The 14072-nt window shown below is 38.0% G+C and overlaps 1 protein-coding gene across 2 annotated transcripts; it reads right to left on the reverse strand.

Annotated features, from left to right (window-relative positions):
* Positions 1 to 5014: 5014 nt before the first annotated feature.
* On the reverse strand, positions 5015 to 9357 carry LOC104613179 (glutamate receptor 2.9-like). Of its 2 annotated transcripts, none has more exons than XM_010280901.3 (5): positions 9002 to 9357; positions 7604 to 8898; positions 6749 to 7058; positions 6211 to 6608; positions 5015 to 5605 (listed from the first exon to the last, which is right to left on the reverse strand). In XM_010280901.3, the coding sequence occupies exons 1-5, from the start codon at positions 9297 to 9299 to the stop codon at positions 5102 to 5104; spliced, it is 2805 nt and encodes a 934-aa protein (XP_010279203.2). In that variant the 5' UTR covers positions 9300 to 9357; the 3' UTR covers positions 5015 to 5101. The 2 variants fall into 2 exon arrangements, with proteins under 2 accessions (XP_010279203.2, XP_088750342.1); XM_088894216.1 differs by having other exon boundaries at positions 7604 to 8913; positions 9002 to 9135.
* Between the last annotated feature and the right edge of the window lie 4715 nt (positions 9358 to 14072).

Consider the following 14072-nt stretch of genomic DNA (forward strand, 5'->3'; position numbering starts at 1 on the left):
TCATCCATATTCCCAAAAATTAAAACTTTTGTTTGACTCTAGTTTGATTAAGAATAAAATTCCCCCTGTTGATACTTTTGATGTTTCTTGCATATGTGTTGTTTGAGTAAAAGTCATGTTTTACCATTTCTTCATAAATTTGAACATGCCACTAAACGTTTTGAGATAATACATAGTGATGTTTGGTTTGCTTCTATTACTTCATGATTGGGGTATAGATATTTCATATTATTTATAGATGATTGTACCAAATATACTTGGATTTATTTTCTAAGATACAAATCGGAAGTCTTTGGTGCATTTAAATTGTTTCATACTATGGTGTAAAATCGATTCAAGTGTAATGTGACTATCCTCTGCTCAGATTCAGGAGGAGAATATAGAGATGGAGACTTCTTGGCATATTTGAGGAGTCATGGAATTCAGTCTCAGCGCAGCCGCCCAGAAACTCCACAACAAAATGGTTTAGCTGAACGAAAGAACATACACATTCTCAGTGTTGTGTGGACATTACTACAGAAGTCTCATACTCCAACTTCGTTTTGGGCAGAAGTAGCCAGTATAGCCATGTATTTGATCAATTTTCTTCCATCCTCTGTTCTAGGCCACATCTCTCCCTTCCAAAAACTTTTTGGTTATCCCCTAGATTTCTTTAGCCTTCATGTTTTGGATGTTTTTGTTTTGTTCATCTTTCTATTCGTGAATGATCTAAATTAACTGCTCAGTCTGCTATGTGTGCCTTTGTGGGATATAGTTCTGTCCATAAAGGATTTTTGTGTTATGATCCTGCTATTCGTTGTATTCGGATTTCTCAAACTGTTGTGTTTGAACATATCACCTTCTTTGCTGGGGTTGCTAGATTGTTTGCTTTTCCATCTCTGTTTTGTGGGACTTTGATTCAAATGACACTACTACTTCCTCAACCAAGTGAGATCTTGTCTTCACCCGCAAGCGGCTACGTGTCCCGGCTTCTACGACTATAACCCTCCTTCCACCCGGTCTAGAGCATTCATCTCAGGTATCCTTTGTAAGTGATACCTTGACCCAAGATCCTCCTATTTCAGATAGTAGTTCAGTTATTCCACTTCGTCGTTCTACCCGTATCTCTAGACTTCTTGACCGATATGGTTTTCCTTCAAACCATAGTTCATTTTCTGTTGTACTTTCTTCCACAGATATCCCTAGATCTTATTAGTAAGCCATTAAAAGTTCTTAGTTGAAAGAAGCTATGGATGCTGAAATTCAAGCCCTCCATGAGAATGGCACCTGGGATCTTGTGCCAGTTCCTCCAGATACTTTTATTGTTGGAAGCCATTGGGTCTATATGATCAAACTGAAATCAGATGACTCTCTTGATCGATATAAGGTCTGGTTAGTTGCCCAAGGATATAGTTAGGAATATGGGATTGATTATGAATAAACATTTGCCCCGGTCGCTAAGATCACCATAGTTCAGACTCTTATGGCCATTTTTGTTGTTTATTCCTGGACTATTTATCAATTAGATGTGAAGAATGCGTTCCTTCATGGCGAATTAAAGGAGACAGTCTACATGAAACCTCCACCTAGATATTGCAGTGATCCTTCACGTGTCTGTTGCCTAAAGAAGTCTTTATATGACATGAAGCAAGCACCCAGGGCTTGGTTTGAGCTCTTCCGGGATGTTACTATAGCTGGGTATAATTAGAGTTCCTCTGACTACTCCCTCTTTGTTAAGAGAAGACCCTAGGGTATTACTATTCTTCTATTATATGTTGATGACATGCTCCTAACGGGGAATAACTGTGACGACATTTGTGAGCTGAAGTCCTTACTTCATAACTCATTTTATATAAAGGACCTAGGTCCTCTCACTTACTTCTTGGGTTTGGAGGTTCATCGTAGCAGTCGAGGGTATTTTATTTGTCAACAAAATTACGCCTCTGATCTCGTCAAAATAGATGGAATCACTGATGAGAAACATGTTGATACCCCCCTGGAGCTGAATGTCAAACTATCCAAATCCAAATGCATCATCCTTCCTGATGCTACCTTGTATCGTCAGCTTGTTGGCTCTTTGATCTATCTTACTATGACCAGGCCTGATATTTCACATGCTGTTCAGGTCGTCAGTCAATTTGTCTTTGCCCCCAAACAACCTCATATGACTGTAGTTTGCCGAATCATCTGTTATGTTTGAGACACAACCTCTCAGGGACTATTTTTCTCTTCTTCATCATCCATACAGTTGAGGGTTTATAATGATGCTGATTGGGCTGGTTGCCCTAACACTCGCCGATCCACTACTGGGTGGTGTGTCTTCATGGGTGACTCTCTCATCTCCTAGAAGTGCAAGAAACAACAAACTATTTCTAAGTCTTCCACTGAAGCCGAGTACAGAGCTATGTCTTCCGCATGTAGCGAGATTGTTTGGTTGAAGTTACTTTTCATTAACCTTGGGATTTCTCTTCCTACTCCTATCCCTCTATATGCCAACAACACCAGTGCTATCAAGATTGCGTCTAATCCAGTTTTTCATGAGAGGACTAAACATATTGAGGTGGATTGTTACTTTATTAGAGACCTCCTTGTTGCAGGCTCTATATCTCTTCCTCATGTTGCCTCTCACATGCAGATTGCCGACATCTTCACCAAGGCCATGACTAAGAGTCGACATCTCATTCTTATGGGCAAACTGATGCTGATGTCTACGCATCAGTTTAAGGGGGAGTGTGAAGATATATCTTGACGTACATTATTGGAGTAGTGTTTGATGTACAATATCATAGTTCTTATTATTTTATTTGTTCTTTTTATCTTTCAGCCCTGTAAGGGCATTCTTGTAACTGTACATACTTTTCATCTCTTTAATATAAAAGAAACTCTTCAGGACGAGGATCGACTATTCTGATCACCCCTAGACCTGTTTTCTTCTAGATTTGAATTCAATTCATACCGAAGAACTAGATAACCTCAACATCCAGATAGCGTGATTGATTTCTCTCTAAAGGTGATTGAAAAGCATGTGAGGACCGATTGACTATGACATTTCTGCTGCTTCACAGCTAGGGGCATTAGAAACTATTAAATCACGAGACTTTTGGTCATATAATTGAAACAAATTAACATGTGGTTTGGCAGGCCAAGAGTTAGAAATCCACAACTCTGATGTGTGGTAGATAAAGTAACATGAAGGTAAACATTTGTCTCTCTAATTTCTCTGGTTGTTTCCATTATTATACTACTAAACAAATTATTTTTTCTGTCTGGCTCCCTCCAGATTTAGTTTTAGTGGAAACATCAGCTAGATTCCTTAATTATAATTTATAAGTCTCTAGATTGATTAATTTATGCAATCTTACCATAACCAGTTGATACAACTGGTTTGCTGGGCTGGCTCCCTTTTTTAAGTGTTGGGTCCATTACTAGTAGCTCAATTGTTCATCAGTCTCAATTTGATTGATGCATGGTCAATGTGAAAGAGAGAGAAAAGAGTTTTTTTTTTTTTCTTCTTTCGTTTTTTTTGAGGGGCTGGAGAAATACAAATCAGGGATAAAAATTTGGGGTAATTTTGTCGACTAGAGTTTGCGCCAATCATGCCCAAATATATTGTGAATGAAAAATATTGACTAGGTCTAGCAGTCGGTTCCGAGTGAAGCAGATTCTAAATTTTGTGCTAGTCTTAGGCTTGACTTGAGCCCATTAACAAATAGTGCCCGTTTAAGAGGAATTTCACGCTGTGGCTTATGGTTTTGTAAAGTGGTCCCCACATGAAAAAATATCCCAGAAGCTATGTTTGGTGAAAAGGAAGGAAAGCCACGATATGCTTTCATTCACCCCAGAAGTCCACTTTCCGGCTAATTTTAATAGGTTCTTCAAAGCCATTTAGTGAAAGCACCTCAATCAAAGCTGAAGCCCTACCAAACGGGCCCCAAGGTGGCTGTGTTGACTTGAGTTGAGGTGGAGTTGTTTGGGTTGGGTTAGGACTTAGGATGAATCTAAATAAGACTGGGCTTGGGTTGGACAAGGGTTTGACCTCATAATCGGATTATTGGAAATTTGGTTTAGATCCAATTCAAACTAATAAGAATATGGACCAATTTATTTTGAATTGATCCAATCCAATAACTATAATGGGCAGAATTTGATAAGATTTATATTGGATTGGATCAAAACCAAAACCGGTCAATAGACACCCCTACCTACAAACAAACAAAATAATTACAAATATTAAAAAGTTCTAATTAATAAAAGTGACCAAAATTACACTTGTCCAATGTTTTGAAAATCTTAGTCGTATTATAAATTGTAGAGGAAGTTGAGTCGGATTAAATCATGAATCATATCATAAATAATAAGATTATTTTTATTACAAAATTGGTCAAAAAAATTAAATATAGATATATGTACCTAAAAGTTGAGTCGGATGCAATTATTTTTTTTGAAAGCCACTTTACCTAAATTTTAATCTATATCTACAATCTATCTATCTATCTATAGAGAGAGAGAACAATAGAATTTACCACTATATAAGAAGTCTAACATGATATAATAAAATTTGACTTGAAAGTCAACTAAATCCACAAACAATTGCTCTTTAACCTACAGAAAAATATATTCAATTTCTGGTCTTAAATAACAGAAATAAATAATTTCCTAGTAAGTACTTAAAAACAGTCTCTCTGACAAAACTAAATTAATATAAACAACAAAATGACGAATTAGAGAACTAATTCTTAATTGAATTTATTTAAAACATCGTGAATCATAGAAATCATTTACTATTTGAACATAAGATTCGAATTGAAACCCTTGAGATTCTTGAATCGTGAATTTTATTGTAAATCATAAAATTTTGACAACATTCGTTTTCATATATATTCCATTTTATGTTTTGTTTCATATTTCCCTACCTTAAAATTGAAGAGAAAGAAATTATTTTCATATATAAATAACTAAAATGTTAGCTCTGTCAACTCTATGAATATGGTCCAGATTTTAGAGCACTGGTTTACTGTAATGCCAAGACCTGATAAACAATAAGTGTGATGCCACCTTTCATTAATGAACTACTCTTAATAAATTAAATAATTATATTTCCTTTAACAATTATATATGTACATTATAGATTGGATGTTTCGGGCATCTCAATCTCAGACAATTGGGTAGATTGAGGGTGCTCTGGAGTGTTGTATCCGTTGACAGAATCCCAACTTGAAGAACTCCAATCCTCCACCGGCACAACTTGTGCAGAAGCTGGGTCTTTTTCTGGATTATTAAGTTGGCTTTTATGGAAATACTGCGCCAGCCTCACTGTCCGATTCCACAAGCTTTCATCTTGTGGAGACACGTTGACCTGGTGAGCATCTGGGTCTTGTCGATATTGTCTGAATATATGAAGAAGATACAGTAGGAAGACAATGGTGGAAGTCCCTCCGGTTAGAACGAAAAGTCCCCAAAAGCTATGGAGGCTTAGGCTTTCGTTGTCAATGTCAAGTTTGGAACTCGAACACTTGGGGTTCTTAGGAAACCACTTCTTCTCTACTTCTTTAATACTTCCATTCTCTGATAACATTAAAATGGCTTTTGATACATGAGCAGCTAGAGGAGAACCCTTTGGAAAAACCTGCAGGAAATTAGAGTATTATTACTTGCAAATAATACTGTGTAACCTATTTAACTTTTTCAAGGAATCATCCAACCTAAAAGTAAACAATACGTCCTTGAATAGCAAATGTTGAAGGCTAGCTCAAGATGCTGGGAAATGGGTACTTGGATTTACTTGTCCTTAGATATGCATGCTTACATTGGAGCCAAGTGGGTGGAACAAGGCCAACTGACATTCTGGATTTTTTTTTCTTTATATTTTCTATAAGCCTAGAGATTTTAATTTTTAATTTGAGTTTCTAGAGCCACATCGGCTAATTAATTCTAGAAGTTAAGAACTTCTAGCTAGAAAGTGTATCATCTTTCAACAATTACAATGGGGGTAATGAACTATTGTCAAGGAATCGTTCAACCTAAAAGCTTAAGCTGTTAGATGAGCCCTTGAATAGGGTTTCTATTCTCTAACAAACTTAAATATGAGAGAAAATCTAGGATTAAGAAAAGGCTGATCTTGTATAGAGAGGAGCAGCAGCTGCTGTATGTTGTGATGTTATCCGTCAATGGATTAAGAATTAAAGAATTGCAGGAAAAAAACAGAAGAATTATAAGAGAGAAACGACTTACAAAACCCAGGCCTCCAAATCTATAGGTCTGTTCAGTTGCAGTGTAATTCTTGCAATGTTTAGAGAGGAAAACTTTTTCATAGGGAAGCTCCAGGAAGGCAGCTTTAATTTTGCCGCTATCGAATTCACCTGGATAGTCGTATTCGCTAGCAACATTCTTGATATTTTCTGACTTGAATTTGAGAACATCTACCAAGTATTTCCTTATGAACGAGTCACCATCGCATCCAACTTTTGCATTGTCCGTCTTTAAGGATTCGATATCTGTCACAGTAGGTTCCAGTCTTTGAACAGTGAGAATTGAAGTAAGACTGGCCGTGTAGCTTGAATTCAGGACTAATACCACGAACAACCACACCACAATCGCCAATCGAGTGAAGTTGCTGTGGAGCCTCTCCCCTGTAAATTAAAAGCAAAAAATTAGATCATGCTTATTAACCCAGAAGGAAAATGAAATGGCTACCTTAATTGATCGAATTCATTCCTTTGACCGTTACACGAAGTATTAATTAACTGAATAATCGACTCTTGATACTTACTGTGGGCAAAGAAAAGGGTGGAGAAGGTAAACCACAAAGCTGTGCCGAGTTGACTCTTCCATGGACCTCTGAAGTTCTGGTTGTTTCGGTGCTCCAAGAACCAGACTATAGACATTGTGTAGACTAAGACGGCACCGGTGGTTAACCACATAGCCTTGGTGAAAGGCTTCATGAACATCCATGCCTTCTGAAATTCTTTTCTCACAGGGACTACCATTGACAACCCCGACTCCGCATACGGTTGAGTGAATTCTACGTAGTTGGATCGGTTGTCTAGGATCGTCACATCGCCGACCACAGCATCGAATTTCTGTCATCAATTTTGACCAAGAACCAACAGGAAGTAACAGTGTTAGGGAAAATACGAAAGAAGGAAAAACTCTAGCTCCTACAGATCTTACGTTAACGTTTGAATTTCGTAACCCCCCTCATCCCCGCGGAGTTTTATTCCAAACTAAACGTGGAATAAGGGATCCTAAAGTCAATGATTTAGTAGGGGATAAGTAGATGAGAAAGAGATTCTCTCTCTCTCTCACTTCTTTGTGATGACTAGGCTCAGAAGAAACTACCTTGTAACTTCTCTGCTTGTTCATACATAGAAGACTGCTATTTCTAAGTCAAAGGAAATTAAATATGTACCAGAGAACATTCAACACATGCACTTCAATAATTCAAAATGTCTGATTTTTGTGTGTTTTCTGGAATGGACTGCCTGGGGAATTGGCAATGAATCACTCCACGAAGCTCCAATAATGGCATGATTCTTCCCATCCGGGAAGATCAAATTTGTAGGAAAATTTGCATATTCATAGGTTAATAAGCTGAGGTGCTTGTTTTCAGAGACGGGTTCATCACCTGGTAATAAACCTGTTCAACAAGTTCATCATACAAGCCATGAAAAGGCACGAACTCATACAGCAAAGAATAATCATTGGTTCGGTTTGGAAAAGCCGCTTGGAAGATATCAATGCAGAAACCTGTAAAAGTTCTTTTGTTCTCATTATCTTCCACCTTCACGAACTTCTGGAAAGAAGTTTTGCCTGGGACACCGATTCTCATCAGTTCACCGTTAGAAGGAAATCCCCAACCTAGTGGAGCTCGCTGTAGTCCTCCCGGCCAATTTACGGGACCAATCAAGCCTTCCTTGGTTCTAAGAGTACGACCACCACCGCTTTTCTCTCCGAGATTCTTGAAGAAACCAATGTCAGACGACCAGAAGTCTAGCTCTTTGTAACTCTTTCCGAACACATTTACTATTTGAAAAATTGGCGAGATTGATAATTCTCCGTCTGTGAATCGAATTTCTCCACTAAAACCATTGAAATCAGTTGATAGGATTTTCTCTAATAATACTATTGAAGTACTACTGTTACTAGTTGATTTCTCCATCATTGCCCGTGTTAGTGTAGAGATGATATCGTGTGCTCGGAGAGCATAAATCCCAGGTTCAAAGTAATCTTCTTCCGGATATCGCGACCGAAATTTTCTTTTGAATTCACTGTAAAATTCTTTGAACAACGGGCTGCTGTATGAGAAATGGGTCTTAATTCCCAAAACTCCTTGCATGGAGGAGATGACAGAAGAGTTAACGGAATCAAGGACACTGGTAACAGCATCTGTAATTATCCAAACGGACTCTTTTTCCATCAAACCCATCTCTTTGGCTTCTGTAAAAAGGTGGGTGACGAATGGTAAGGATGACTGGACAAGGATGAACACCCTCAGTTGCTTGCTCCTCAGCTTCTCCAGCCCATGTCGAATTGTGGCTTTTGGATCAGACAAAGAAGACAAAGGTGGGAGAGCCATTCGATATTCAATCTCCGAGCCTACTGCTCGGAGGGCATTGGAGAGAAGATCGACCATCCCTGAATCGCTGCCATAGGTGTCATCTTCAGAGATTGTTATGACCCTCTTCCACTGGTAGACCTGGACAATATCCGCCACGCATTTCATCTGTGTGGACCCATTGTTACTCATCCTTACCAAGAAAGGCCATTGCATGGACGTTAGTGATGCAGAGGCCGAGGACGTAGCCATGGACAAAACAGGGACTTGTGCTCGATTCCCGACTTGGGCAACTAAAGCTGTCTCCTGCCATGTCTCCATCCCAAGAATTGCTTGCACTTGGTGCTTGTTAATGAGCTCATCCGCTGCAATTTATCATGCTTTCAATTAAAAAGTAATTGAAAATTAAACAAATGAATTTAATAAATGGTGGAATTAAGGGAAAGTGATAAAAGAAAACTTAATTACCAGCCGAGGCCGCTTGAAGGGGATCTCTGTCTGAGTCACGAACATGGAGGACTAGCTTGTACGTTCTATTTGGGTTTTTGTTAGTGCTATTGTTGTTGAAGTTCTGGACTGCTATTTCAATGGCCAACTTCTGTTCTTTTCCGATACGGGAATTAGCATTGACAATTGCACCGATGTTCACTGTTGTGTCACCACTGCTATCTCCGTTGACTGAGGAAAGGCCATGGAAGAGAAGAAGGCAAAATATGAATATGAACGAGTAACAGGATCCTGAAGGTGTACTGATTCCCTTTTTCATTAGGGTGCTTTGTAATTAAGTAATCTATGAATTTAGAGATGGATTCAAGATGAGAAAAGGGGAGGGGATTTGAGCTTTAAGTACAGCATTTTCGTGGCGCTGACCTTGGACTGGATCTACTCGGTAATGTTTGGGAACACGCAAGACGAAAGACAGGAACGTAACCCAGATGGATTCTTTGTTTGACCGACTAAACTCGGTTGCTCATAATTGGTCGATGTCAGCCGAGTTAGAATCTACCATATTGTTCGTACAGCTCTGTAGAACTATAACTGTATAACCAATCATGAATGGACACGCTAGCGTTTCATATAGGTTGGGTCCGCATGATGATGTGAATAGAACACATTTGCTAACAGAAGATCCGAAGTCATCTTGGCAGTTGGATTGAAATATCTTTCGGTTGATGTACGGCCCTGGATTATTTTACAGTTGGATTGAAATACCCGGTGGGGCTTGGGAATATATAACCTTTTTTTTTTTTACAGAGCTTTTATATTAGAGAAGAAATTACAAGAAGCTTTGATGCTGCCACACAGTCCTATTATATTTACAAGCATTATACTCTAAGTTATGGGCTGTACTATTTTACATCTATTTATATCTATCTTTATATATAACAATAAATATTAAAGTATTGGTATCGGGTATTGATGAAGGGTTTTTTTGGCAGTACTCTGATGTTTTGACTACTTCATGGTGGTTGATGACTTAGAGGTCGAGCTAGAGTATTTCTACTGGACGAAGGCTTGGATGCCGAACTGATTGGATTGAATTAGGAGGCTGCTTGGATGCTTAAGTTAGTGTTAGAGGACTCGGGGTGGCTGCTTGAATTAGGAGGCTGCTTGCAAGAAAAAAGTGTTAGAGGACTCGGGGTGGCTAACCCAGCCAGGTAACTCCGATGCTTAAGTTAGTACTCTTGTAGTAGATTGCAAGATACAAATCAGAAAGTATGAGATCTAGAATGTACTTAATCACCTCTCTCTTGTGTCTTTGGGGTTGGTGCCTTTATATAGGCATTGTTCGGTGTGGGCCTCACGCACTGCATCCGAGATTTCTGGGAGGTTGTGCCTAACCGGTCCGAAATCCTCAGAGGTAACTACCATGCATGTTGAGAAACGTGGGAGAGTCAAGATATGCATGCCGAATTTGTCAGCGAGCATGGCTCGCATGCCGCCGCCTGGACCTCATTCAGGACGACACACCCTAAAGGTAGGTCGCTCCTTCCGTCGAGGTCACTTCGGCTAGTGACGAGGTACCATAGGTCAGCCCTGGACGAGGTGCTTCTAGCCGACCTGAGTTGTGGTCGAAGTCGCCAGGTTGGCAGTGAAGGCAGGTCGCTAGGTTGGGGCGAAGAGAAACCGCGATATGGGACTCCAAGTCATCACTTAGGTGGTATCCAGGTGTCATCTAGCTGTTCTGAGATGCCATGTGCCACAATGTCATTGGAGGGCCAAATCCGCCCTCATCAGGTATCATATCAGATAGCTTGAATATGGATACATTTTGGAGACACATTGATACGGACAAAAAACATGAATGGATTTAGATGTGCTAGGAAAATGAACTTTAATTTCATAAATATATTATTAACAATAGGTTAAATGTTAAAAGAGCAACAAATAATGTATAAATACATAAGAATTGTATATTTTGACGGTATATATATATATGAAGAAATATATTACAATTAATATAGAAAAGTGCATAGATATCATACAATTTTATTGATATGCATCAATCAAGATTCTAAGAGACATATTATATAGATTTTTTACAAATTAATACATGCACAAAGCCATTATTATCTTATTTTATATTAAAGTCCAAGGCACAAAACTTATGCAACTATTATATTTCAATTATTATATCATTTTTTTCTATTTTACTACTTATAATTTTTAAAATTAACAAAAATGTTAACTAAAAATTAATTTCAAAATTTTGGTAAAGAATATTTTCATTTTTGTAAACAATAAATATGTTATTATAAAATGAAATCAAAATATTAATTGATAATTTATAAAAATACATAATCCTAACTTAAAATATATCAAATATATTTAAATTTAAAAGATACATATTATATGAAAATTCATAAATTTTAATTACTACAATAATTATTTCATTATTTATATTTATATTTTTATAAATTTATAAAAAATAAAAATATTTTTAATATAATTATAGATTAGTGGATTTGATAGACTCAATTCATATTACATTTTAAAATTTTTTATAAATAATATTTTTATTTTTGTAAATAATAAATACATGGTTATTTAATGCAAATTAAAATATTGGTTAATAGTTTATAAAAAAAAAAATTTGAGGTATATATCATGTGCAAATTTGTAAAATTTAAGTATTATAATAATTATTCTATTTTTAATATTTTAAATTTCTTTAAATTAGAAATCAACTTTTTGATATAAATGTTGGTTTGATAGATTATTTATTCCATTGGTTTATAAAATATTAATCTTTTTATTTGCAATTGGAATTGTTGGATATAAGTGTATGTTGGTTGTTGCCATTTTATGTAGATATTTATGTAAAAAAAGTTTATGTGTTCAATTTATTGACATAAAATAAAAGTTGGCTTAGTAGTTAAAGATGTATCATTCTTGGGGCCCTAGTTGACTTGGGGTTTGGGGTTCAAGTCACACTTGGTAGCTCTTTTTATATTGAATTCAGGTGTATTGTCAAACTGAGGTTTGATATGCTTTCGTATCGGTGCTTGTATTAGTCGATGTTGCATGATCCAGACCGACACGATGGCCTATCGGACCAATACGCACGACTGGAAGGATACATTTCCAATCAATATTTTAATCCTTGTATAGCCAAATAGTCCAAAATTAATAATAATAATTTTTTACAAAATTAATGGTGAATTATGTAACAATAGTACTAATTATAATTTTATGGATTATTAAGTTAAACTAGTAATTAATACATTAAAATTTTAAATGACAATATTATTTAAATAACTAAGTAATATTGTAAATAACTAATTTCACTTATATCAATTAATAATTATAGAAAATAACTTTCAGAAAAATAATATTTATTAGTAATAATTTTACAATAATAATGTATATTCATTATGTATTTATATATAATACATTTAATATTTATTTTATTTTTGATAAATATATTTTCAATAATTTTTTAGATATCTATTTTTGTTTTGTTATTTAGCAGTAAATTGTCAATAATTTTTAGATATTAAACAACTAATAATTTATTGCATTTTTGTTATAAATTTATTTTTAGTAATTCTGTATTTGTTATAATTTATTGATTAATATTTATTAGAGATTAAACTATTATTTGTGATTACACTATTTATTGTCTAATTTTATATATTTTTAGTATCTATTGTATTTTTATTAGTTATCTATTGTATTTTCATTATAAATTTATTTTCAATAATTGTATATTTTTGCTACAAAATATCAATAGTTATTGGAAATTAAACTATTAATGTTATTTATTAGAGATTTGACTTTTAATTTAGCTGAAATTAGGTGTGTTCAAGGATTGGTTCAGTTTGGTTATAGGATGCTTGGCCAACCAAATCAACCTGGTTAGGTCAGGAGTTTGTCACTCGAAACTGATTGACCATTAGTGCAAGGGCAGATTTGGCCCTCCAGTGAAATTGCGACACGTGGCACCTCGTGACAACAAGGCAAGCACCCAGGCAACAACTTATCAAGTTGGTCTCCCCTAGGACACCGACCCGCCGACAGACAGGCGCCGGCCTGGCAACCTGGCCCGGACACCGAGCCGCCGACTGACAGGCGCCGACCTGACAACCTGGCCCAGGCGCCGACCTGGTCGCCTGGCACAAGCGCCAGCCTGACAACCTCGAGGAGTTCATCACCGTACCCCGGTTCTGACGGGATATGACGTCTTACCATTTGAAGGCTTTTCACCCACCTAATCCGTGAGGGCACCACTATATAAGGACTCCGACCCCCAAAGCCAGGGGGGAGAAAAAAGTATGGTAACCCCCGCTCTCTAGCTCTCTCATTTCTCTCCAAGCCCTTTGTAATCAGAATGCTAACTTAGGCATCGGAGAGTCCCTGCTGGGAAAATACCCCCGGGTCCTCTGATTCAGTTCCCGCAGGTCCCTCAGCTCCCGCCGTCTACAAAGGAGAGAGAATCACCTCACGCGGAGGGTAGTCGGGTTGCGCTGCACCAGGGAGCTCCACCATCCTCTGAGTTGCAAACCGCCTAGGAGCAAGTCAAGTGACGAGTTCGCCATCAGGCAGTTTGCCATTAGGCAGTTCGCCACCAGGCAGTTCGCCGTCAGGCAGTTCGCCCCCAGGCAGTTCGCCACCAGGTAGCTCGCCACCTGGCAGTTCGCCATCAGGGAGCACTACCAGGCAGTTCGCCACCAGGCAGTTTGCCATCAGGCATTTCGCCACCAGGGAGCACTGCCAGGCAGTTCGCCACCAAGCAGTTCGCCATCAGGCAGTTCGTCACCAGGCAGTTTGCCATCAGGCAGCGCCACCAGGCAGTTCGCCATTAGGCAGTTCACCACTAGGGAGCACTACCGGGCAGTTCGCCACCAGGCAGTTCGCCATCAGGCAGTTTGCCACCAGGGAGCACTACCAAGCAGTTCGCCACCGGGCAGTTCGCCACCAGGCAGTTCGCCCCTAGGCAGTTCGCCACCAGGGAGCATCACCAGGCAGTTCGCCACCAGGCAGTTCTCCCCTAGGAAGTTCGCCACCAAGTAGCTCATCACCAAGGCACGTCACCACC

The sequence above is a fragment of the Nelumbo nucifera genome, chromosome 1, assembly GCF_055504915.1.
Source record: "Nelumbo nucifera cultivar China Antique chromosome 1, China Antique-T2T, whole genome shotgun sequence".
Taxonomy (NCBI): domain Eukaryota; kingdom Viridiplantae; phylum Streptophyta; class Magnoliopsida; order Proteales; family Nelumbonaceae; genus Nelumbo; species Nelumbo nucifera.